General features: G+C 46.4%; 1 protein-coding gene across 4 annotated transcripts in view; it reads right to left on the reverse strand.

Annotated features, from left to right (window-relative positions):
• Window positions 1-3,099: 3,099 nt before the first annotated feature.
• fam13b (family with sequence similarity 13 member B) overlaps window positions 3,100-25,285 on the reverse strand; it is a 51,304-nt gene continuing 29,118 nt past the window's right edge. For 2 of the 4 annotated variants that reach the window (XM_030105203.1, XM_030105197.1), the window contains exons 7-24: window positions 24,673-24,800; window positions 12,890-12,934; window positions 11,102-11,185; window positions 10,389-10,497; window positions 10,185-10,282; window positions 9,910-9,952; window positions 9,628-9,757; window positions 9,404-9,478; window positions 8,861-9,134; window positions 8,636-8,777; window positions 8,255-8,336; window positions 7,483-7,668; window positions 6,669-6,883; window positions 6,507-6,590; window positions 6,328-6,423; window positions 5,838-6,244; window positions 5,596-5,697; window positions 3,100-5,496 (exon numbers count right to left, since the gene is read on the reverse strand). In XM_030105203.1, coding sequence (XP_029961063.1) covers window positions 5,373-5,496; window positions 5,596-5,697; window positions 5,838-6,244; window positions 6,328-6,423; window positions 6,507-6,590; window positions 6,669-6,883; window positions 7,483-7,668; window positions 8,255-8,336; window positions 8,636-8,777; window positions 8,861-9,134; window positions 9,404-9,478; window positions 9,628-9,757; window positions 9,910-9,952; window positions 10,185-10,282; window positions 10,389-10,497; window positions 11,102-11,185; window positions 12,890-12,934; window positions 24,673-24,800 — 2,424 coding nt within the window. In that variant the 3' untranslated portion in view covers window positions 3,100-5,372. The remainder of the gene's footprint in view (window positions 5,497-5,595; window positions 5,698-5,837; window positions 6,245-6,327; window positions 6,424-6,506; window positions 6,591-6,668; window positions 6,884-7,482; window positions 7,669-8,254; window positions 8,337-8,635; window positions 8,778-8,860; window positions 9,135-9,403; window positions 9,479-9,627; window positions 9,758-9,909; window positions 9,953-10,184; window positions 10,283-10,388; window positions 10,498-11,101; window positions 11,186-12,889; window positions 12,935-24,672; window positions 24,801-25,285) is intronic. The other 2 variants (XM_030105211.1, XM_030105219.1) reach the window with 2 other exon arrangements.

Consider the following 25,285-nt stretch of genomic DNA (forward strand, 5'->3'; position numbering starts at 1 on the left):
GTTTCTTGGAGGATCACAAACAGCTGCCACTTCATACTGACACCTACTGGACACAGGGGGGACTGCAGGTTATTGCCCGTTCCTGGAGGTGATTTTTTTTTTATAACTTTAACCTAAATATTACGGACTGACTGAATAGACTGGAACATTAACTCCTCTTTTTTTATTACGTTTATCTTAAAAAAAACAAGCACACATACATCCAAACATAACCAATAGGATGGCACAGTGTTCTCTACATAGAACAAAACACAATGGAGGTGCAGCAGCAACAGAGCATCATATCATGAGGTCTGTTTGTACATTCATCATACAAGTGTCCATATGAACTTTATGAAAATGTACATACTAAATATATACTCTAAACAATATATTTGCAATATTCAGTAATGCATCACTTCATACTGAACAAAGCAGCAGACCTTAAACTACACTTGACACCTTGAAAAATATAGCATTGGTACAGTAAGGGTGTAAGTCAAACATTTAAAGTTATCTCGGGAGAAGGGCTTCACATTTTTACATATTCGTATCTCCTCCCCTATTTCTCTCTCCCAGCAGCTCTTATGGCCTTCATAATTAGGTGACTGTGTTTGCTTTTGAAGCTTTTTTTTTTTTCTTTTTTAAATGGCAATCCCGTTGGAGAATCTCAGTTTGAGCAGGTTCCATCTGCTCAAGACTTGCTAAAATATAGCTGTGTGGTTGTAAGCACTCCCAAAAGGGTGAACTTCTTCCTCATTGTAGCAGTTTTCCTACTATCAGGGAGAGATCAACTGACCTGATGCTGATCAGGTAACGTTCCTACAATCATGATTATCATTTTGTCATGATCAAAGAAAAAGACAGCTGCCTTGTCAATTCTGCTGTACATACAGACACACAGTGGAATGGAAACTTCACATACATCTCTGATAACAGAAACAGACTCAATATATCACCTAAAATCAAATAACAGTGAAAAAGAGAGAAAATTAGGAAAGAAAAACAGAGTAGTAAGATTTTGAAACATAATTTCTAAAACAGAAAAGTGCAATATATAATGTAATGTGTGTGAAAATAGGCTTCACTGCCAACTGCTACTGCACATTGAAGACACACTTGGTCTGCCCCTGTGTAAATATGTATTTCACTCAAACGTAAAAGAGTATAGAAAAAGATACAGTAGAAAATAGAAATATACATCGAAAAATTCTCCCATGAAGAATAAAACGCCCCAAAAATTGCAAAATACATGATACAGTTCAGTACAGGCAGCCTGGGAAACAGTTTTTTATGTTGATGGAGGTGAAAATGACGTTTTTCTTGCTCCATTTCATTTGTTGAATCAGATTTTCATTCCTTCAGCTTTGTTTTTGCTGTCTTCTCCCACTAGGTGGAGCTACAGGGACACTCTTCACTCACTGACATGATTCCAGTTCTGCTCTGTTTCTCCTCAACTAAAAAAAAAAAAAACCCAAAGTCTTCAAATAACGGAGTTTTATTTCTATCACTGGATAGATTTTCCTTTTAAACACAGACATTTTTCTTCTGCACTGCAGTTGTTTGTACTTTTCACATCTGCAGCTCTTCACAGACCAACAGTCAAACTTCACCTCTACTGAAGGAAATTTAAGGGTTTTAAAAGTCGAATAAGTAATCTTAGTAGGTGTAGGTGAATTTTCTGGCTGAACCTAAAAAGGCTCCATAACCTTTAAAGGTGAATGTAATGTGACCTCTAACCTTTTGAATGTCCAGCTATTCATTGTGTCACTGCTTTTTGCACAAATTGCTTTCCTCTGACAAGGAGCTTTTATTTAAAAAAAAAATCACGACAGCTGCTTGATCCAGCGGTGCTCGGAACCACTGAAAACACAACTTTGTGAAAACAGCACCCGAGGTGGAACTTTTGGAAACTAGGAAAACACGACGGGGGAACGCTGCTGCGCACAGCAGCCGGAGTAAATACTTCTCCTGCACACTATTTCTGCTATTGCCGCATAAACAGTTAACCTTTTCAAAATGTTGCTGTGGAAATGCTAACGTTTTCTCACACGATCTTCCGGTTCAGGGAAGAGCTTCAGCTCGTTGGCTAAGTGAGCGTCCAATCATCGAGGCTTACACTGTCACGTGATAGGACAATAGCCAATTGTACAGCTTGTATCATCACGTGGTGTATCAAAGAGTAAAACGTGGTAAGATACTTCACCCCTCTGACTTTATTTGTTGTTTCGACGATTGAAAATGGGCTCTGGATCACTCAGAGGACCGTTATTTCATCTGGACAGTGCGTAATTGCGCACACCACTGTCATGTATGTCACTGATAGATATTTTTTCTTTCTCTTTATGAGTCCTTTGGGAGTTACATTCATATGACATAATCATAACTCAGATGTTATGGAATCTCAAGTTTCTCTGAAAAAAAAAACCCGGTGTGAATTACGTGATAGAGACTTACGAGATGACTATTTTATGAGCTATGATACACAAACATTTCCAGGCGAGGACAATTCCCCCTCGCTCTCCGGGGTGTGACCGACTCTGTGAACGTTACGTGAACGCAACACAGCCACATTTGACGCGCTTGAATATTTAAATAAAAATGTATTTTCAAACAGAGAACGCATCCAGATGTGACTGAATCTTCACGGTTCTGACGCTGCTACTGATTTCTTTTTAACTGTTTTAAGTTAGCGCACATTAAAAAAGTGCTGTGTCCCTGTCATTCTGCAGTATCTCCACCAGAGGGCGCCACCTACCAACCCGTGTCCAATAACAAACACTTCAGACTGATTTTAACAAGCACAACCACATTCTTTAGATTTCATTCACTGAAACACAATAATTAAATTTTAAAAATAAAAAAGCCAAACCACTTTAAATATTTGATCATTTTCTTTAAAATTTCCAGCAAACATGTTTCTAAATCAGTGAAATTAATGAGGTTTAAGGGACAAGTGTGAGAAGTCCTTAATGAAGTTCGTTGGAAATTAATTTCAGATCATTAGAAAAAAAAAAATCTGAATTTATTAGTAGTTTTGTTAAAATGTGTAAGCATCACCATTGAGGTGTGACAGGCGTCAGATTGATGGATCGGAGTCAGGAAGCAGGACAGCTGTGGTTGTGGCAAGCTTGTAAAGTTTATTTCCATGTGTCAAATGTTTTGTTACTGATTGTATTTTCTCATCCATTTTTTTCAAGTCAATGAAGAAACAACAGAAGCATTCACAAAGTAAGAAAAGACATTTATATAGATACATACCATATATCGATGGGATTAAAACAGAGGATGAGGATGGACCGTCACATGAAGCTTACTGTACACAGACAGGACAGGTGAGCTCTACCTGTGTGCTGCCGACACAGTGAAAAAGAACAGAGAGCTGAGGAAGAGGAGACGAGGAGGGAGGAAGCCCCTCAGAAGGTTCGGAAAGTTTCCAGGCCGTCGTCGCCTCTTCACACACAGATCCTGGTTTTTCAGCCGTGCAGCAGTGGTGAAAACCCACCGAGTCGGCAGAGTGGGACAGAATGAGACATCCCGATAAAATAAAAACAAAAACAAGAAGACAAGAGATACTGTACTGCAGATGATCACACACCATGGGCCGCAGACACACACACTGTGTGTGTGTTTACATGTGAATCTCCAAAAATGACAATATCAGTGAAAAACACCTGATCAACAACACTTGACCCTCGTGTTGTAGGTGATCTTTACTCTGAAGTGAAAAATGAATAATAACAGTAAAACAGGTTTGAATGATTTCAGTTTGCGTGTTAAATGTAAAAAATGTAAAAGTTTCACTCTCTGGAGAACGGAAAGGTCTGCTTTTGGAGATGCACCTGTAGAATTATCTGTAATTTGGGATTTTAATCCCCGAAAAAGGACTGGCAGTCAGGGAGACGCGAGCCTGCCAGTCAACACTGAGGGCAAAACTCCACCCATAGCTCCACACACACCTGTCCCTCAGCCCATGGTGCTGCCCCTTCACCTCTGTTATGACCTGAAGCCTTTTTTATTTTGTTTTCAAAAACCTCCACACAAAGAAAACTTCTATTATTGCTGCTTCTTCTTCTTCTTCTTCTTCTTCATGGCACAAACAATGGAAACAATACATCATGTTTTTTTCTTTTTCTCGTACGATTATGTTGTGTTTTCGCCATGCAAGCTCACTACAGTACTGCTTCTATTAGCTTATATTACAGGAGATGAGAGAACAGGCTGGTTTTACAGTTAGTGAGTAGATACAAAAGGATTAGTCATTACTGTCAGGATCACACAAATGAACGCTTTATGATAGCTTTTAGCAATATTCAGCATTTTAAAAAAGAAAAAAGGAAGAAAAAACAAACAAACAAACAAAACACATTCTCAGGGCATCACAAATGTAATGAACCAGAAAAAAAAAAGGGGCCAAACAGGACGTTTGAAATAATTTAAACATTTCTGACATTCATTCCTTCGGGTGTTTTTTTTCTCTTTTTTTAATTTTCTGTACAGTATATATTTATATTTGTATAGAAGTAGTGCCTCGTTTCTAGAAATACAAAGGAAAACACACACAGAAGGGCTGCATTCGGTGAATGCTGTGCAAATAACATCTTTGTACATCAAACCTGTGAACACACAAACCGCCCGAAAGCTTCCCACGCCACGTCTGCTGCTCGCACCCTCCACAAACCCTCATTCGACCTGCCAGCAGGGAATCGAACCCAGGTTCCTCACACTGGACGCTCTCTCTCTCTCGCTGCCTTTGTTTTAAAAAAATAAATCAGTGCTGGCAGTGTTGGCACCTCACAGACTCCGTCGCTCGTGGAAACCTGCTCAGACGACCTGCACATTGCTTTCCACTCTTTTTGGGTTCAGTGAAGAAGAAGCAGCGCGGACCAGATACTGGCTCCTCGTCTCTTCGTATTTAACCCCTCCCCCACCCCCCACCCCGCCACGCCACGCCACGCCACGCCACGCCGCCGCGCGGCAGTAACGAAAACACAGCCGCCTCCGATGGATCTGCTCTCACCAGGAAACTCAAAGGAAACTGATAAACCTGTGAATCCGTGTCGCTCAACACAAACACACTGAAGCACGTTCAGACGGTGAAGACCTCCAGGAAACAAAAACATAACACACAGTCTGAGTGAAAAAGTGTGTGTGTGTGTGTGTGTGTGTGTGTGTATGTGTGCTGCGTTAACGAAGTGGGGGAAACCATAACTATTTTAAAATGATTGGATAAAACATTTGGGAGAGCCTCTCTGACTTCAGACCGATAAAAGGTTTTAAAAGCTTCGGGGTTTTCTTTCAGCTCCTCCCCCGACGTGACGCAGCCCAGGAGGCCAGAGGTGATGTGGGCGTGGCCTCCTGATGATGATGATGATGATGATGATGATGGGGACTCAGATGGACTTGGAGGAGTCCTGCTTGCTGATGAGGACCTCCAGGAGGCGGAGCTTGGCCTTGATCCTCTTGTACTCCCTGTACTCCTCCAGCATGGGCACCCGGTCCTCCTTCTGGACGTTTCTGGAGGAGGAAGAGGAGGAGGAGGAAGAGCAGTGTTTTATAAAAACGTAGTCACTGGTGTGAGACTCGGGGGGGGGGGGGGGGAATCTCTGCTCCTACCTCCCGTTATGCTGATAGAAATCTTCCTCGAACTCTCTGATGGTCTTCCTCAGCTTCTTCTTCTCTGCTCGGGCCTTCCACAGCTGTTCCAGCAGCTCGGGCCTGGAGGAGCCAGGACACACACACACACACACACACACACACACACACACACACCGCACAGACAAAACAAGAGTTTGGATCTGGAACAGGAAGTGAACTGTGGAGGAGGATCGTGTGTGTGTGTGTGTGTGCGCTCTCACATGGACGAGGCGTTGGAGCTGGACAGCCTCAGGTCCAGGGCCAGCCTCCCTGAGCCCTCCTCCACCTTGTCCCTCATTGCCGGGTCCCGGTCCGGGGTCTGGGTCTGGGTCTGGGTCTTGAGCGGCCCGTCGGTGGGACTCATGAGGTCGACGGCCATGATGACCTCCGGACTCTGCATCTCGCCGCCGCTGCTCTCCGCCTCCTCCTCCTCTTCCTCCTCCTCCTCCCGCTCTTCCTCCGCTCGCTCCTCCTCCTCCTCTGCTCCTCCGCCGCCCCGGCGCTCCTCCTCCTCCTCCTCCTCCTCCTCCTCCTCCTCTTCCTCCTTGATCTCCTCCCAGAAGTGAGCCGTCTCCCCCTCGATGATGGGCTGCAGGGTCTGACTCCGCCTCTTGCTGGAGGGCGACACCTGCAGGAGAGGGCGGGTCAGCGGCGGGCCGGGGGCGGCGGGGGGGCGCGGCGTGTCGGCGCCGGGCGGCGTGTCGGACTCACCGTGACGGGAGTGATGCTGACTCTGGTGAGCATCTGCTTGACCAGCCGGTAGCGGTCGTACAGCGGCTTCACCACCAGGCGCTCCTCTCTGGTCACCTGCACGGAGCGCAGGGGGTCAAACGCGTCGCCGTCCGGCCGGGCCGGGCCCGGCGGGACCGACGGGGAGCGCGCCAACGTACCGGCCGGCCGTGGAGGCCCTCGTAGTGCAGCAGGTTCTTCTGGAGGACCGTCTTCTCGCAGGACAGCTGCTCCTTCGTCATCTTCTGCAGGGACACAGAGAACTCCGGGTTGGGCTCGCTGCTCCCTCTGCTGGTGAGAGGCGGCGTCGCCGCGCGGCTCACCTTGATGTCGTCCGGCCAGCCGTCCTCCGCCCTCTTGCCTTTGACCCTCCGCTGGATCAGCTCCAGGGTCTCCTCCCTGGTGGGACGGGGACCTTTGACCTCTGCCGCCGCGTCGAAGGCGCTCTGGTCCAGCGTGGAGCCGAAGCTTTTGGGCAGGGTGTTGCTGCGAGGGCGAGTCTGGGGGCCGAGCTCGATCTCTGCACGGTGTTTGGCGTCTGGAAGAGGAGGAGCCGCGGGTTCAGCGGGACGGGACGGCGTGGGGGGAGGGGGGAGGGGCGGGGGAGCCGGGACGGGGACAGGACCAGGCGGCGGGACGAACGTCACACATGCAGGTTCTATTAGAAAGCTGCGTCTGTTAGTCTGAGCCAGAAACAACCCGGGAGGACATGCTTCCACGACACCAACACAACAGACACCGAGCCGGGTGGAAACTGCAAGCTTTTCCTCAACGTATCCGAAGCCCCGCCTCAGCAGAAGACACGGGAAGATCTCTGGATTTAATCCTCAAACGCAGGAATGTGAGGAAGTCTGATCGAACAGGAGCTTAAGTATCAATCCAAATGGCTGTAAATTAAATTACATTCAACAAACTTCACCTGATTATATTTCAGGTTTTCGGAAAATGACGTCTGTTCACAGGTTTGACTGATCTATAAAACACGGGCGTTACAGTAAACGTCTTCTCAAATCATCTGCTGCCGTCTGAACCAGTGAAATCTGTCCCTGCTTCCTGCCGGCGCGTCGTGGTGAACAGGAAACAGCGGAAACACGGAGGCTTCAGAGTTTGTCTACTTACTGAGGACTTTGTACTTACTGAGGTGAAACGGCCTAGAGCTCAGGCTTGAGTAGGGGAGGAGGGGGAGGGTGAGTGTGTGATGGGGGGGTGAGCAGACAGAGGAGGAGGAGGAGGAGGAGGAGGAGGGGGCGTGGTGGCGTCTGTGTGAATGGAGCAAAGCCTGGTGCCTCAGCGTGCTTCTGGGTAAAAGGTGGTGCTGGCGTCCTGGTTGGCCGATCGGTCAATCAATCAATCAATGGGTCGAGGAGCGAGGGAGGAAAGTGGAGAGCGGGGGCTCCAGGTTATTGCTTTTCAGGTTTGAGTTCTGTTTAGAAACACTTGGTTCTCCGAGGAGGAGAAGCCGTCCCCTCTCTGAGGTTCCTTCAGTACGGTGAAACAACACACACACATACACACACACACACACACCGACAAACACACACACCTCTGATTTGAACCGATCAAACAGCTGATTGCTTCAGCGTTTGGCTTTTTCTTCTGCTTCACCTTACTGAAGTCACCTGCAGGTCAATCACGAGGGTTCACAAGGACGCAGCAGCACGTCGGAGGGTGGAAGACACACACACACACACACTCACACTCACACACACTCGCACCACAACAGAGTCCAAACAGTCCAACATGTGCGTGTGTCAATGCTTTTGTCTGTTAGATCAGCACGCATGCAGCGCTTCAGAGGGTTAGCAGAGGACGGTTCACTCCACCAGGGACACACACACACGCACACACACACACACACACACACACCACACACAAAGACAGATACACAGAGACACACACACGGCTCTACCTTTGATCTGCCTGCGGATCTTGGTTAGGTCGGTCATCCACTTGAGGACCTTGGGGTTGGCGGCTTTGTCTCCGTGAGACGGCTGTGGACGGAGAGCTGCGGTGAGTTCACTGTCAAGTCGAGTCACGGCGTCTGACGCAGCTCGGTCACCGAGCCGCTGCTCACTAACGTCTTAAAAACACTGGCAAGCCAACGTTATCCTTCAGCTACCTGAAACAAACCCATCAACGGCGAGACCGAGACCTCGGAGGTTTACAGCCGCGTCTGTACACAGACTTCATTAATGTTTCCTCAGTAGAAGAAAAGCAGAAAAATCCCTGAAAACAACTGAAACGACAGCTGACTGTCGGCTGAAAGGATGAAGCGGTTATCTGAACTGACCTTGTAGTTCCTCTCCTTCTCGAACTGCTCTTCAAACTGTTTGATCTTCTTCTTGAGATGCTGAAGCTTCTTGGTGAGCTGGTGAGTCACCGAGTCTCCGCCTCTCATCGCCTCTTTGGAGCCGAACGACGCCCTCCTCGGCCTGCGGACACAGCAGCGTGAGCGGACGCCCCACACACACACACACACAAACACACTCCTCACACACTCCTGGAACTCTGGTACCTCTGTGCTTTGGTGGGTGAGGTGGCGTCCGCGTCCTGCTGGAGGAACCGCTGGGCGCCGTGGGCGCCGAAATCCAGAAAGCGGCGCGCCAGGAGGTGGGGGTGCGAGCGGGAGGAGGAGGGGGAGTCGCACCGCCCGCCCTCCCCCTCGTCCTGCTCGCCGTCCTCCTCCAGGGGCAGCGGCGGCAGGGGGACCATGCGGCCGGCCAGCGGGGAGAGCTGCGCTTCGCCGCTGTCGTTATCGTCCTGCCAGGATTTAAACGCCGGGACGGGGTCTGGGGGAGGGAGACGGAGGGAGAGGAAGCACTTCCTGTTAGCTGAGGAACTCGGAGTGTTGTCTTCACACGGACACGGTGGACGTTCCTCCGTCGGTTTGAGCCGACGCTGGCACGATGCTAATGAGGAGGAACGTTCTTCACATGCGGATTTAACACGGTCAGAGTCACACAGTTCCACACAGTAAGAGACCACCGGACAGAGAGAGAGAGAGAGAGAGAGAGAGAGAGAGAAGGGGAGGATGGACAGACGGATGTGAAGAACTTACCTTGGCCTTCTTTCTGCAGATGCATACATGAGAAGTCGATGGGAGGGAGATGGAGATGGAAGGGGGTTGATGATGCTGCTCAGAGGAGAAGATGAAGACTAGCGTCAATCATTCACTGACATTCACTCAGTCAATCCAGAGTTCCACTCAGGGGAGGAGGAGGAGGAGGAGGAGGAGGAGGAGGAGGAGGAGGAGGAGGGATTTCAGAGCTGCGGGAGGCGTACCTTCCCACGGGCTGTCCGGGAAGAGCTGCAGGTGGGGGTTGTGGCCGGAGGCGGGCGGGCATGGCGTCAGATGGTTCCTGTTGGTCTCGCTGGTGTTGGCGTTCTGGTCGCAGCAGCATGAACTGGAGTCCTGAAGGTGGCGAAGAAAAATGTGCAGAGGAAACAGGGAAGGATGATAGAGGAGGGGAAGGAGGGAAAGCAAGGTGCGGAAGGTGATAGAACTTCACCAAAATGACCTGACCGCTAGAAGGACACTGCTGTGATTGATTGTCAGGAACTTACACAGGTGATGGTGACGGAGTGCTCACAGGGCTGATCCTCCTGCCTGAACACACACACACACACACACACACACACACACACACACACACACACACACACACACACACACACACACACACACACACACACACACACACACACCATCAACACTTCAAATTCTCAATGTTTTCACCACGTCTTTCAGCAGATCTACTTGTCAGCCGGTAAGACGGCTGAGAAACGCCCCTCCTCATTCACTTGCTGAGGGGAGGAGGAGAGACGGAGCTGGAGCTCACCTGGCAGTGTTCAGGTTGTTCTCAGCGTCCACAGCAGCTTCGGCGTCCAGCTCCATTCCTGAGCTCTCCTCCAGGGCGGCGACAGAGTCCAGTGAGTCCTGTGAGAAGCAAGCGTTCATTTGATCAACACACGTCCCGCTGACCATGTCCAAAACTCAGGTACACACTGGAGGAACAATGCATGTGTGTGTTTGTGTGTGTGACCTGTGAGTCTTTCATGAGGTGCTCCTGTGTGAGGCTGTCCTCTTCCTCCTCCTCCTCCTCAGGTTGCCTCTCCTCCTCTTCATGGTCTGCAGGCTCACTGGGACTCACCCTGGAGCACAAACATTCAGAAAACAGTTAAATCACAGATTAAGGAGCTCTGTTGCTACGCAGAGTAAACCTGCTGATGCCAGTGTGTGTGAACTGCAGGTGTGTGTGTGTGTGCGTGTGCTGGACGTCTCGCTCTCATGACCTGACGTCTTGTTTTCCCTCAGAGGCGGCTAGCCGGGGAGCAGCTGCTGCTCTCTGGTAACCCGAGGCGTCTGGCCTGCTCTGTGCATCTGTACACGGCGTTCGCTATTCCAGATATGTGTCTTTACAGTCGCTGGGATCACTTTCCCCTCCCAGCGCCTGCGCAGCAGCAGGTGAGTCTGCGCAGCGTTCACACCTGCATTCAGGGTAACATGAGCGCTGTGTGCACACAGGGTGCAGGTTCCACATTTCCACCCGTCTGCTTGGTTATCGATAAAACAATAAATGAATTTACTCCTGAAGTTCAAGCTGCAGTCAGCCCCACCCGAAGCATTTACTGATCTACATTTTGTTTGTAGTGTTTTTTTTTGTGTGTGCATTTTTTTGTGTGTATTGTGTGTGTGTGTGTGTGTGTGTGTGTGTGTGTGTGTGTGTGTGTGTGTGTGTGTGTGTGTGGGTCTCACCCCTGGTTGAGTTCTTGGTCGATGGATGTTTTGAGCTCGTAGAAATGTTGCTCCACTGCGGCTCTGATGGTTCGCTGAATTATTCTGCAGAAACACAAAAAGAAGAACCAACGTCAGAGGTCAAAGTCAGCTTTTCTTCTTCAGTTTTTGTTCTTCCTCTGTGGGCTGTCGGTAGTGTTCGATCAGAAGTGTTTTTATGTGTATCGATCTGAAATGACGTGAGGATTCAACGTGGACGTCCGGTGGTGAAATCTCTCATTCTATGCCGATGACTCAACGTTTTTACAGCACAGCTTTAACCAGGTCTGTTTTTAAAATTCTCACTGAGAAACTGAGGAAAATCCATCTGCAATGAGAGTCAAGTGTGACAGCTTTGTTTATCGGACCATCTGAGTAGAGAACAAAGTTTACTGTTCCATCTTTTTTTATTTTCAGCGCCGTTACTCCAACGAAGAAACATTTTCACTCCTGAATTAATACGGAAGCTATTCCTGGTTATATCACTTCTCCGTTACATAAAATGTGCATCAATCAATATTATTTCAAAGCTAAATGACCACTCTTTATGACACAGGAAGAGACTTCACCTTGAAGGTAGTAATTCAAACAAAGCCTTTTCTATTCTGAGTGAACTCCTTATAAAGTCAGCGAGCTGGTCTGATTCAGCGAGGATTAATCACATTTCAGCAGGAGTCAGTGAGGAGGCGGAGGAGTGAACAGGCCTATAAAAGGTAAGCTGCTCTCTGACCTCCGTGTTCACCTCCTGATCGGCTCCGAAACAGCAGCTTCACGACTCATCTGTGTGATTTTAATTCATTTTCCATGCGCTCCTGAGGAGAACCTGTGACGTATACTGGATAACCGACTCTCCTTCACTATCATCTCATTAAAACAGCCAGATGAGAGAAAACTCAGCTTTAATTTATGAATTTATTTTTTTCTAAAAGAACAAAGAGCAGAATTCATGATGGGAAAGAAAAAAAAAAAAGAGAACCGAAGGATTTTCCCTCAGCGACCACAAACCTAAACCTGAAAATGAAAGTACACGAAACAGTCACAGAGTCGAGGTCGAGGAGGAGGAAGGAGGAGGAGGAGGAGGAGTTCTCTCAGGTTTAGAAATCAGACAGATTTTCCGTGAGCAGACCAGAAGGATGACTGCTACCCTCAGAGTCTGATCTACATTCAAAGAGAAGCAGGAACATTTTAATGTCCACAGACACTCACCATGTGATTTAACTGGAATTGTTACTGAGGTTTCTGACTCTGTGACCTCTGACCTCCTCACTGACTCACCGCAGCATGAAATCCATGTGGTGCTGAGAGCTAGAAGAGGCCTGACTGTCATGTGATGAGTTCCCTCAAGGCGGAGGAGGAAGCAATCCATGCAAAATGCTTCAGTTTAGCTTCGTCATCAAAACAGCAGGCCAGCTCTCCTCTTCATCTCTAATCTCTTCCTCATTTCACGTGTCTCCTCATTTATGCCAGCAGATGGTCTTTTTCTGCCTCCACACACTTCAGCTTCATCTCTTCCTCTCTCATTATCTGCAGTTCCTCCCATCAGTAAATTCTATTAATGTAAAACTTCGACATTTAACAGCTTCGTTTGAGATTCCTGACAATTAGTCACACATAAACCGACTAAAGCCGACACTTTCTACACTTTAGCTCAATTTATCACAGATAAATGTGATTTTTGTGATGCATCACGATTCAAAACGATAATTTATGGAGTTGTAAAGTGTGTGTGTGTGTGTGTGTGTGTGTGTGTGTGTGTGTGTGTGTACTTACGCAGCGGAGTCAGCAGGCAGGATGGATATGGGGGAGAGGTGTGAGCTGTAAGGGAAAAAAGACAACAAGGTTAGAAAATCATGTCCTCCACCATGCTCACATGAGATGACCTTGACATGTTTGTGTGTGTGCGTGTGTGTTTAAATGTATTTAATATTTCACTGTTTTCTGCGTGGGTCTGTAGAAAAACACACCATCACACAGTCTGAGTGGCGTTGCGGATTGCTTAGGCTGCGAAAAGCTGCTGATCAGAGTGTGTGTCATGACATTCCAATTCCTGCTTAAGCAAGGACATGTATGTGTGTGTGTGTGTGTGTGTGTGTGTGTGTGTGTGTGTGTGTGTGTGTCTAAGTGTAACAAGAAGCTGCCTGAGATGTGTCCTGACATTTTGACACACACACTCACTGAGAGGCAGATTTATATAATACACAAGCACAAGGTCAAGGTCATTCAAATTATGTCCAGCCGCATGTGTGTCTCATATACACTGTGTGTGTGTGTGTGTGTGTGTGTGTGTGTGTGTGTGTGTGTGTGAGTGTATCAGGCGGTCAAAGTCAGCTTATCAAAAAAACAACAGCTGATGTTATGCAAGCATTTCTGCCCATTTGTCCTGTAACACAACCTCTCTCTCTCTCTCGCTCTCTCTCTCTCTCACACACACACACACACACACACACACATGCTCTGGCAGATCGATATGAGCTGAATTATTAATTGAAGACCAAGCGTTCACTCTCCCCTCTTCTATCCTGCTTTCTTCTCACACTTGAGTTCCTCCTCAGCTCATTGTTCACTCTGGAGCGTCGCGCTCTACTCTAAGAATCTGCCTCTCTCTGCTCATCTTTCATTAATCTTTCGTCCTGCACCTCCCTCCAGTGCGCCGCTCATCAGGTATTCCCTTTGTGACACTGCAACCTTCATGAAGAGGCGAAATAGAAAGAGTGGAGCGTCTAACACTGAAGTGAGAGAAGAGGCACAGGGAGGAATAAGATGAGAAACCGTTTGCCTCCTCCTCTCCCGCCTCAGTGATTTAACGCATTAAACAGTTGTTTAACAGTTGTTCTTTATTTGTGGACCCACTTCAGGTCTCCACATGCTTCCTTTCAGCAGGAGAAGCCCCCTGCAGAGCCCCCTCTGATTAAACCTCCGGGGCCGCAGGGTGAATCTCTAACAATAGATCCTTCAGGGCGTTGCATAACGGCCCCGAGAGCATAGATTATATCTAATCTAGATGATTTCACCCTGAAGATTGAAGCCTAATGTGAACAGGCTTCCTGAACCTCCTCGAGCTGAAAACACTTTTCTATCAGAGCCAAACAGGAGGCCCTTATCGGACCCTTCAGGGCCGTTCTACCAGAGCCACGACGCCACGAAGGGCAGAGAACAGAACCATGAAGGTCAGAGACGGAGCCGTGAAGAACAAAGTAGAAAGATTACGACTAATTTAAACCCAATCTAACATTGTTTCCACAAACTTAAAAACTCCAGCTACACCCATCTGGGTGTATTTAATCATGGTTAGAGGGACATTTCCAAGTATCGTGAAAAAAACCTACTCAAGTTAAAACAAACAGATCGAAGCAGATCAGTCTTGTAACACCAGGTTGTACCACTAGGTGGTGTTGTGAGTCGATTCATCCCTCTTTCCCTTATGATTTAAAAAAACATACATCAAACAATTAGAGTGTAAAAGTTTGTAAAACTGAGGAAGTTACTGCTGCTGCGGAGCGGTGGAAAAACCGGGATCCTCACAAAGAAAGAAACCCTCCACCAGATTATGCTGAGGTTGCATTTCTCTCTGACAGAATGAGAAATGAGAAGGACTGAGAAGTTCAGCGACTTCAGAGAAACATTCACACCTCTTACATGTAACTAGAAATCAAAACCTGTGATTTCAGACGGTGGAATGAGAATGACTTGCGTTGGCATGCAGGTCAGATGACATGTAAAATATGCACCGATGTCGATGTTCAGTGACAAACCTGAGAAAAACAGAGAGAGGCAGAGTGTTTTCACCGAGTGCCAAGTGTGCTCAGGTCGCACCAGCTGGCCCATTTCAAAGGTGCGCCAAGTAATCAGATTAGATTAACTCCTCCAGCCACGGCCGCAGACACAGATTAAAGCTGGAGATCTCTTCGGGAGTCAGGCCGTCAGCGGAGCGTCTGCTGGCAGCCACACCGCGAAGCTCCGGACATGACCTGAGCAGCTTATTGATAAGATCTCATCCTGGATGTTACTGATCTGATGGTGCTACCATTCAATTTAGATTAAACGTGATATCATTCCCTCTGCTCTGAAGCAGAGGTGCCACCTAATTTCAGCTTAAATAATTCTGGATCGTGGTTTTATGATTTGCGTCAAAGGAAAAAGGTGTAACTATAATCTGAAAATGCTCACATTTTATGCACTTTTTCACAAAAATTAAGACATGAATTAATTAAATTAAATTCAGTTCTGTCCCCAGCGGCCTGTTTAGTTTTAGGTGCTGGTCTTTATGTTAAGTATTGTGTTTTTACAGTCTGTGGACCACAAGTTTGACAGCGCTGCCTCAAACAGCTCGGGGCCCGTTTACGAGACAACCTTTTCAAGCGAACATTCAAAACTCGCCATTTACACAACAACCGTGCATGGAGTCACTGGAAACACACGCTTTAGGGAACGGCTCCCAAGATGGGATCTGCAGAATCTCACATTCAAAAACAACTGGAGGAGAAAATTAAACCTTTATCTGTGAGTTTATTTTTTCAGATGAGAAACGCTTCGGCCGTGTTGTCCTGCCGCAGCTTTTCCATTGTGCTCCATTTGGGTCAATTTAGGTTGGATCTGTTACTTGCTTTAAGCAGTTATGTAATTCCATGAGCTGAGCATACGGTCCCTCTATGTATATCACATTTATAGGCCAGTGGTGTCAGTTTCTCATAGTGCGGAGCCGAGCGTCAGCTGACTTCAGACTGAACAACAAAAACAACTCTCTGAGCCAGACTGAATGAACTTTGCTCAGCAGATTCAACACGATTTACAAATATTCAGAGGTACTGATAAACTCCTCAGATAACACCCAACATCAACTGACTTCACCGTCTCAGTGAAGGAAATGTCAACAGAATGAATATTAAACTAAAACACCATTTAAATGTGTTTTTTTTCCCCCCTTTGGCATGTGATGCTAAGAAAAAGGGATTGAAAATGATCTTTAGTGGATATTGATTGGCAGACTTGTTCCAGCCTAAACAATATTAATTTACATGAAGTCACAGACAGTGGTCAAAAAGCATTTATAAAAAAAGTAACCACCACAACCCATATCACAGCGCCTGGCACTGAAGTACTTAGTCCAGAAGAAGAAATGCATCCTGAGAGGAAAGACACTGTAAGACCGGGTGTGTGTATGTGTGTGTGCGAGACTCGGAGGTGAGTTGCGACTCTGCTGAGCTACTGTTGTCAGCAAACTTAATTCAGCTCTGCTCGGAGGAAATACAGACTGCAGCAGTACACACACACACACACGGGCGCACAGATATATTTCTCAGGGTTATTACTCCTTCAGACAAATAAGGTTTGACCATTTAACCCTTCCCCCCCGCCACACACACACACTCAATCAGAAGCATCATCTTGTGTTCCATTAACAGCTGGCTGTGCGCCTCTGAACGGTAAACATTTATGGTCCTGCTGGTCAGGGCCAAGAGGCTGTCACCGCCGCCGGCAGCACGCTCCCGTACTGAAGAGCCGGAGGGCTCAAACCCAGTCAGAGATTTAAGATCTATTTGGATTGCTGCTCATTTGCTTGTTTCATCTGTTGTAATGTACTTGAAATGATGAAAGGCTGCTGGAGCTCTGCTGGATTCATTTTGTCTAAATGAACCCAAAGCCATCTGCGTCAGCCTGACCGGGAGAGTCCTGATCGGCTCCCCTGGAGGCTGTCGCTGCTCGTGCAGAGTGAGGGGAGCTGGGACAGGGTTCAGCATCTTCTGCATATGAAACACTGTTTTCAAAGCAGTCACTGAACGTGTATACACACACACACTCATGGAGAAACTCTGCCACAGAATTTGGGAATATCACTGCATATTCAGTAAAAGGTCATATCAACTTCATCACAGTGGAACGAGGAGCTGCGGACCACCGGACCACATGTGGATTCTCTCTGGTCACCATGTGGCTGACGTGTTCAGGTCTCCTGCTGACTCAGATTGTATAACATCGGCTTTCTCTTCACTTTCACCATCGCTCATAACTCAACGCCACAGCAAACACGATGCAAGCTCATTTCCCTCCATTAATCTCCACATAATGAGATTTCACTCCCCACATTGATTCATTTCACCACCTGATTCAATTATCCCTGTAATGCTTTCATTTCTTTTTGACCATTTCTCATTTCTTCATGCATTTTCTCAGTCAGTTTTAAAAATCTTACAATAAACCATATCACTGATTCATCCATTCATTCACTCATGAAGTGATGACTTGCAGTCGGACCACAGAAGTTACATAACCCTGATGTTTACCTCTGCAGCAGAATGTCACAAGCCATTCTCATTTTTCCAGCTGCGATGGTCCTCTTTCTTTTGTCTGGTGGTTTTATCCTGACGGAGGATCTCTGGAGGGCTGTTTGCTCTGCGGCGGATCTTCTTCCTCTTCAGTGAGCGAGCGCGAGGTTACTGAAGCCGTCTGGGTTTTGTGAACGTCCGGGAACGGAGAGAGTTTGACTTTTAGTCGAACTCCGCACAGATTCTGTCCTTCTCTTCTTGTTAACTCCTTGACACATCTCCTGGAGGAGCCGGATCCTCTGTGTGAGTGTGTGTTTGAGTATGTGTGCGTGCGTGTGTGTGTGTGTGTGTGTCAGCCTTGTATTCAGGGGGCAAGTTACCCCAGCTGAGCGCTCTGAGGCGGGAGAGTCAGGACGAGCAGGTCGAGCAGCAGAGCCGTTTTATCGCTATGGTGCATACTGTGGAGTCCTCTAAACTGCTGTGTGTGTGTGTGCATATGTGTGAGAGAGTGCATGTGTGTGTGTGTTTGTGTGTGTGTGTGTGCGTGCGTGTGTGTATGAGTGAGGCTGTCTCACTCTGCACTGTCTGAGAAAGTGCTGCAGTAAACATCCACAGCTCTGCTCAAATATACCAGCTTCTGATGTAACCAGGCAACAACCCTGTGAGAGCCAATAGGACGCGAGGAGCAGGAGGGGGGAGCCAATGGGACGGGAGGAGCGGGAGGGGGGAGCCAATGGGACGCGAGGAGCGGGAGGGGGGAGCCAATGGGACGGGAGGAGCAGGAGGGGGGAGCCAATGGGACGGGAGGAGCAAGAGGGGGGAGCCAATAGGACGCGAGGAGCAGGAGGGGGGAGCCAATGGGACGGGAGGAGCAGGAGGGGGGAGCCAATAGAAAGGATGCAACAAGTCACATGCGGACAAACCTGGGGCAGAACTTGGGAATGGGGCATTTTTTTTAATTTTGTCCACGCAGCAGAGACAATAAACTCAACAGTTCTTGCGTTGAGCGCTCACAATAACAATCCCAACACTCAAACGAGGTCGGCTGTTTTGGACAATCCTCCACATCGGCCTGAGTGTCTCTGACGAGATGAGACTTTAGATCAGTCAGTGAAAGCAACACGATGTTTGTGTGAAACTTTAGCCTTCACCACTCCGATGTTTCCTTGAGAAGTTACAGTATAACAATAAAACACAGAGGGCACAAACCAGATCACAGCTGGAAAAAGATATTCAGAGTAGTGCTGTCAGTTTTAATCACATTAATCGTGATTAATTAATAAAAAGGCTGTCAACAATTATTTTCATTATTATTTTAATTGTGATTAATTGCAGGGTTAGGGTTAGCAACTGGCTCAGAGAAAAGAAATGGGAGAGAAAACTTATTTTACTCTTATTGGGACGTTGTTTTTTTCATCCCTGTGCAGTACAGCTGCATTATGAGGATTAGATTCTTCATTTGAAGCTTGAAAATGTTCCAGTTATCTTCCTGTGGCCGTGAATGATTTGGACTGTTCAACACCGAAAGAGAAAATGGGACTGGCCTTCCCTTCAGCATCTCAACAACTTTAAGATGTTGGATGGTTAAAATTCCACATTTGTGAATGGTTTCTGGTGTGAAACTGCTCCACTTCAGTCAAAAGATTCATATAAAGCCATTTTTGTGCATTAAACTGGTGAATTTGCGTGTTGATTTCAAGTTGAAGAATGATGCGATTAATTGTGGTCAGAGTTGCAGTTAATGAGTTAAAAACTTTTAATCAATTGGCAGAACTAATTCTGAGTTTAAAAAGTAACAGTAAAATGTAATGTTACTTTCACAGAGACAAATCCACCAATCCCACGTGGGAAACTCCACACACACCGGCCACACTGCACCTGCCTGATACACCCGTTTGTCCAGGATCTACCCATCTCAGACACACACACTCCTCAGATACACACCTGCTCGAGACACACCTTTCCCAGACACACACCCATCTGAGATACACATCTTCTCGAGAGACACCCACCTCAGACACACCCACATGAGACACACCCGCCTGAACTTGTCAGCTTTCCAGGAATTCCTCTGGAAAGAGGACGACGGGGGGGGGGGGGGGGGGGGGGGGGGGGGGGGACTGAGTGAAACCAGCTCGGTTCACGAATCATTGACAGTTCTATTATCAGGCGTTATTGCTCAACCGCTAGAACTTTAATTTTATCTGGTGTCGCTGACACTGATAAAATCGGAGGCTTCAGCAGCAATCAGCACGCTTGTTTTCCTCCTCCGGAGAACGTGAGTGCTCTCCAGAAATCGGATGTACCAGGACTGTGGGTGAGAACTGATAGGGCCTGACAAGTGGCGCTATCTAGGTCAGCTACGGTATCCTGTTACACACTGCGGCCAGTGTCGCTGCTACGGCCGCGACACGGCCCAGAAGTGAAGCGGAGGAAAAGATCCAGTGACTTTAATTACTTCTAAGTCCATTCGCCAAGACTTTCGTACGCAGAACAAGAAAGCACGAACGCAAAACTAGTTGTTTCCGTTAGTGTCAATCACAGAGTCAGAAGCCTGAAGTGGGTCAGACCATCAGAAGCGTCCGTTTCACTGGATTTATGACCACGTCCTGCTCAAAGACGCACATCAAATCCAACACAAGTAATGGATGTGCACAACGCAGAACCGTGTTAGCCACATGAACACTTCCACACATGAGTGGGTGAGATGGGAATCAAACCTGTAACTTTCTCCTTCACGGACAGAGCCACAACCAACACACAAGCAGAAGACAGCGATGAGCAAAGTCTGTTAGAAGACGAATGTTGTCAAACACAGAAACCTTAAGGTAAGTTTAAATAACACTCAACACTTTCACCCAAGGTAATCAGCGACGAGGAGGAAGTTGTAATAAGACTGAAGACGTAAATCGAGAATCTCATTTCAGCTTTAGGGGCAGAATTTCCTGAACAAAGTTGTGCGACAGGTTTGACTTTGCTGCCTCACACGAGCAAGGTCAAAGGCGTGCACGGCGGCTGTAATGAGGAGATAAAAATAAGCTTTCTATTGAGCTGATGAAGTGCGAGGAGCCCCGAAGCTGCTTTACTCAGAGCCCAGTGAGGAAGAAAACCTGCTCATCAGACCTAATGCGCTTTAAAATTAAGAACGCAAAATACATTTTCATACATGAGTCCATTTGTATACACAAACAAAACAACCAGCCACAACATTATAACCACCTCTCATGTGAAATCCACTGACTTATGAAGGTTTTCATCAACCTGTTGCTCGCGCAACTGTAACGCAAATGTACCTCTTGTTTCACTTTGATTTTTCTCTATCCTATTTTTTATTAACGTCATTCGGATTTGCTACACACTGTGAGGTTGTTTTTTAATCAGGCCACAGTGACACAGCACGGCATACAGTAACTGCAGACGACTCATTTCCAAAGTTCACGAGGATGTGGAGTTATCATGATTCAGTTTCCATAAAAAGGTGAGTGCACAGACACAAAGTGAGAAACAGAAGCCTCCAGCATGCCGAGCAGCCACAGAAGATATAAATATACAGCCAGGCTGGAGGGACGGTTGGCTACTGCAGAAGGAGAAGTGAGGATGGAGACCGGACGACTCCTTTTCAAGGAGAAGCTGAAGACGAATGCTTGGTAATATGTTTAGATTCTCTTGTCTGAGTTGACCTCCTCTCTCTGCAGGTCTGCTGCTGCATTTTCACACACAGTGCAGATCAATAATCGCTCACAAGTAGGGACACTTTCCACTTCTCCCACACCGCTGCCGGCTCCCCCCCATTAATCTAATCCCCTCCCCTCCCCCTCCTCCTCAGTGGAACTGCCAGTGCTCCCCCGAAAGCCCCCCGAGAGCCCCGCTCCTCGGGCTGCCAGGGCATTTCACTGGCCTGATGGAGAATACTTTCCACACATAGAAGCAGAGTATGAGCCATGAGGAGGTGAAGAGAGACATCAGGGGAGAAAATACCAGGGATTATATATAGATTGGAAATGAGCAGAGGCTGTGTGTGTGTGTGTGTGTGTGTGTGTGTGTGTGTGTGTGTGTGTGTGGGGGGGGGGGGGGGGGGGGGCAGTCTTCTCTGTCTATCATATGTGAGACAAACAGCTGAGCTGCTGTAATAAATGTTGAGTCACAGAGACTCTACTGTATACTGCGAGTTCTGAATCGACACATGAAGCAGTGAGGACAAAAAAAAAAAACTCACTTTAAAGTTTTGATATGATCCATTTTAAAAATATGCATGTAGTGAAATTTCTGCTTTAGGCACGCTACAATAAAACTGTTACTGTTAAAGTGTTTTTCACACAAAGTTGAGAATTTCTCTTCTTTCTGCATTTAGAATAGACTGAGATCTATTTAAAATTAATTAACTTCACTGGATTTCCAGTGTATGTTTGAGTAGAGCCTGCCGCTGGATGCACTCTTCCATCCTACTTCTCAAATTAATTCCTGAATGGAAAAACCCCAGTGACCCACCTCAATCAGACTGACCCAGCAACGATGACCTGCTAGTGCAGAGTCTGAACAGACACAAAAATATACTCTCAAAAAAAACTCGTACTGCGTCAAACTGAAAGAGCAATATTAGGATAACTCTGAAATTTGACATCAGGTATTTTTTTCATGCTCAGGTTTGCTTCATGTGTTCAGTAACTGTGTGTCTCTGCAGCTGCTGGAAGCAGTGAACTTCACACTCCTGTAGCTGTTACATGTGAGGAAGAACAAAGGGGGTAAATGAGTTGGCACTGAATATCCTCAGCAGTATTAACACACACATTCTCTAAATCTGCGTTATTTAAAAGACTTTGTGGTGCAGGATGTAGAATCAAGGGCCTACAAATACCACCATAATCCCCCAGACCAGACAAAAGGTTCCACGGGGTCAGAGGGATAACGGCCGCAGGCTCAAATCTCCAAATGCGCAATTAATACCAACTAAAACAATCACATGAGATTTAAAGATGAGAACTGTTCGTTCGGCCTGCTTTTTTCTCTTCTTCTTCTTCTTTCACTTAAATAGTTTACGGGATTAATCCTCATCAGTGATGAGCGAGGAATGTTAAAATCAGAAGATGCGTCCAGCTCCAGCCGTTCTCACTGAAATGTGTCCAAAAGCATACGGAGGAATCCTTTTGTGTTTCCACCACAAAAATACCAAAGACACAGCCTGCTGTAGCCGGATGAACTGAACCAGGCACAGTTGGCAGAAATGAAACACACAGGCGTCGGTCCTGAATTGAAACTCTGTGGTGTGTGCACAACACAGCCACACAAGGGTCACGATGTCTTCAGAAAAACTTATTGAACTAAAACTTTTACCAGTTTCTTCACACAAGTATCTGCACTGCTACTGGAAAGAATGCGAGTAGTTTAGTAAACCCCATGGATTATGGCTTAAGGATTACTGCGGTCATGTTGGAGGCCAGTAGAGCATGACTTGCACCTTGAGCCTGACCCACAGACACACAGCTTCGGCAGTGTTACATCAAATTACGGCTCAATGCTATATTGTCCAACATTACTTTTGAACGTAATCCGAACCAGACGGGCAGTGCATAAAGGAACTGTGACTAAAAGCAGCCAATGAGTCCAAAGTCACAAGAACGTCGGTCTGAGTCACATCAATCACATCAAACTGTCTCATTTCAGGCAAAACTGGCAATAACGGGACGGTAAAGGAGCGCAGCAGCCCAGCAGAAAAAAGGAGCAGATCAATCTTGTATTTCATTCTGGTGTAATTTTACATTTTATGATTGTTTAAGTAGTCACAGACCCCAGGAAGACTAGCTGTCACCCTGGTGACAAGTAATGGGGATCCAATCTCTAATAAACGAGTAATAAATAAATAAATAAAATGTGGGATGTGGAGAAAACTTTCGATACTCATTCAGATGACAAACTGGAAATCTACAGTAATGAGTAAAACATTGAAAATAAAACTGTAATTGGAGGAATACTGTTGATCAATTTGCCGACAAAAACAAATGCTGTATTTTTTACTTCATTCAAAACAAAAGGTGTCTTTGGGTGGTGTACTTTCCTCACTATAACACCTTGCCTGATATGTAGAAAGTGAAGAGAAAACAGAGAAATGGAAAACATAAAACTAAGAGAAGGTTTGATTAACTAGCAGGAAGTGTAAAATAATTATCAGAATAGGAGCTGATTTCCTCACAAAGAAGAGTTTGTGCTTTCCTAATAAACGTAGGTAATAAAAATGTGTGCTTTCTCACCAACATGAACACTGCGCACGACAAAGTACTACAACGTAACAAAAGTACACGGTGTGAAATGTGTAGGCGTCGCCGTGCAGTCGTGTGAATGCGGCAGCCAATAATCAACTTAAAGGAGATCAATAGATCAGTGGAACCTGAGAAGATCTGCGTGTTCCAGCAGGAGGGCTGAACTCAGCGTGTGTGCACGAGTGCATGCAAAAACATTCAAAGATCACTAAAGAACTGAATCAGGTGAAAATAAAACCTTAAACACTCAGATATTAAAACATTTTCTGCACAATCTGAAGCAAGCATCAACTGATGCAACCAAGCTTCAATTTTCTAGATTACTGAGTTTATTTCAAGCTCAAAACTAAAAAACTAAAAATTCAAGATATTCAATAAAATAGCCACCATAAGTTTCAGAAATGGGTTCAGAAGATGTCTTAGGAAAACTTGAAAATGATGTAATAGTCCTGTGTTAAAGTGTGGTGAAGTGATATAAATAATTTATAATTAATTATCTTCATTTGACAATACACTGCTATCATTATTAACTGTCATGGAAACATGACGCTCATGTTTTCACACTCAGCATGCAGAGTAGTTGTATTTGCTATGTCGTCATGGAGACATGATACTCCTCATGTTGTCAGGTTCAGTCATCACAGAGACACTCTGAGAGGCTCCTCATGTGATGAAAACATGACGCTCACGGATTCATGGAAACATGATGCTCACGTCCTCACATTCAGTAAACATAGATCAGCTGTAGTTGGGATGTAGTCATGGAAACATGACACTGGACTCTTCCTGTCGTCATAGAAACAAGACACCCCTCGTATCATTACACTCAGTCGTCGTAGAAACACGAGGTTTCCATGTAAATGCAAAAATGTGCGAACATAAATAAAATAATGTATGAAATTCACATTTCGTTTTGCAGTGACAGGTGTGAAAACATCCTGAAGGTGGTTTTCTTCATCTGCCAGGTCAGCTGGTAATAACCAGTGGATGGTGTGGTTATTTTAACATCCATGGTATGGATTGAGGTCTGTCTCACCTGGCTGTGGTTTCGTCTTCACTGTGTGTGTGTTGGGGTGATTCGGAGGAGGCGGGACCTTCCTCCCCGTCCTGAGGCAGCTCCTCGCACTCCGCCTCACACTTCTCATCATCCAGCAGCTCAGTGATCTGAAAGACAGAAGCACACAAAATATTGAATACTGTCATCTTCTGGGATAAAAAAACAAAAGGTGGAGCCAATAAAAAGCTGGACTTGTTTTGAGCAAATGAGACTGTAAAGGATTAAGTGCTTAACAGCATGAGACTCTTCAGTGCTTCACAATTAACTGACAGAAACACTGAAGTAAAAATAGCAGCATCTGCACTTATATGATGTATACAATGCTTAAAAAGGAACAATGTAAAACCATAAAAACGCACGTTATGTTTGTGTTTGTTCATAATTGTCCTTTGAGATGCAGTTAAAATAAACCAAACCAAAACAAAACTGGGCATCATGATGAAAAATCCCAGGTCTGGAGTCTGACGGCGGGAGTCCTTCACAGATGGCTGCTGTCACGGTTGTGTGACCACAGATCATCTTCTGACAGCTTCAGAAAATCTCACTGCACAGCAGCTACAAGGCTGCTAACGTCCAACAGAAACACAGAAGG

The sequence above is a fragment of the Salarias fasciatus genome, chromosome 2 (assembly GCF_902148845.1).
Source record: "Salarias fasciatus chromosome 2, fSalaFa1.1, whole genome shotgun sequence".
Taxonomy (NCBI): Eukaryota; Metazoa; Chordata; class Actinopteri; order Blenniiformes; family Blenniidae; genus Salarias; species Salarias fasciatus.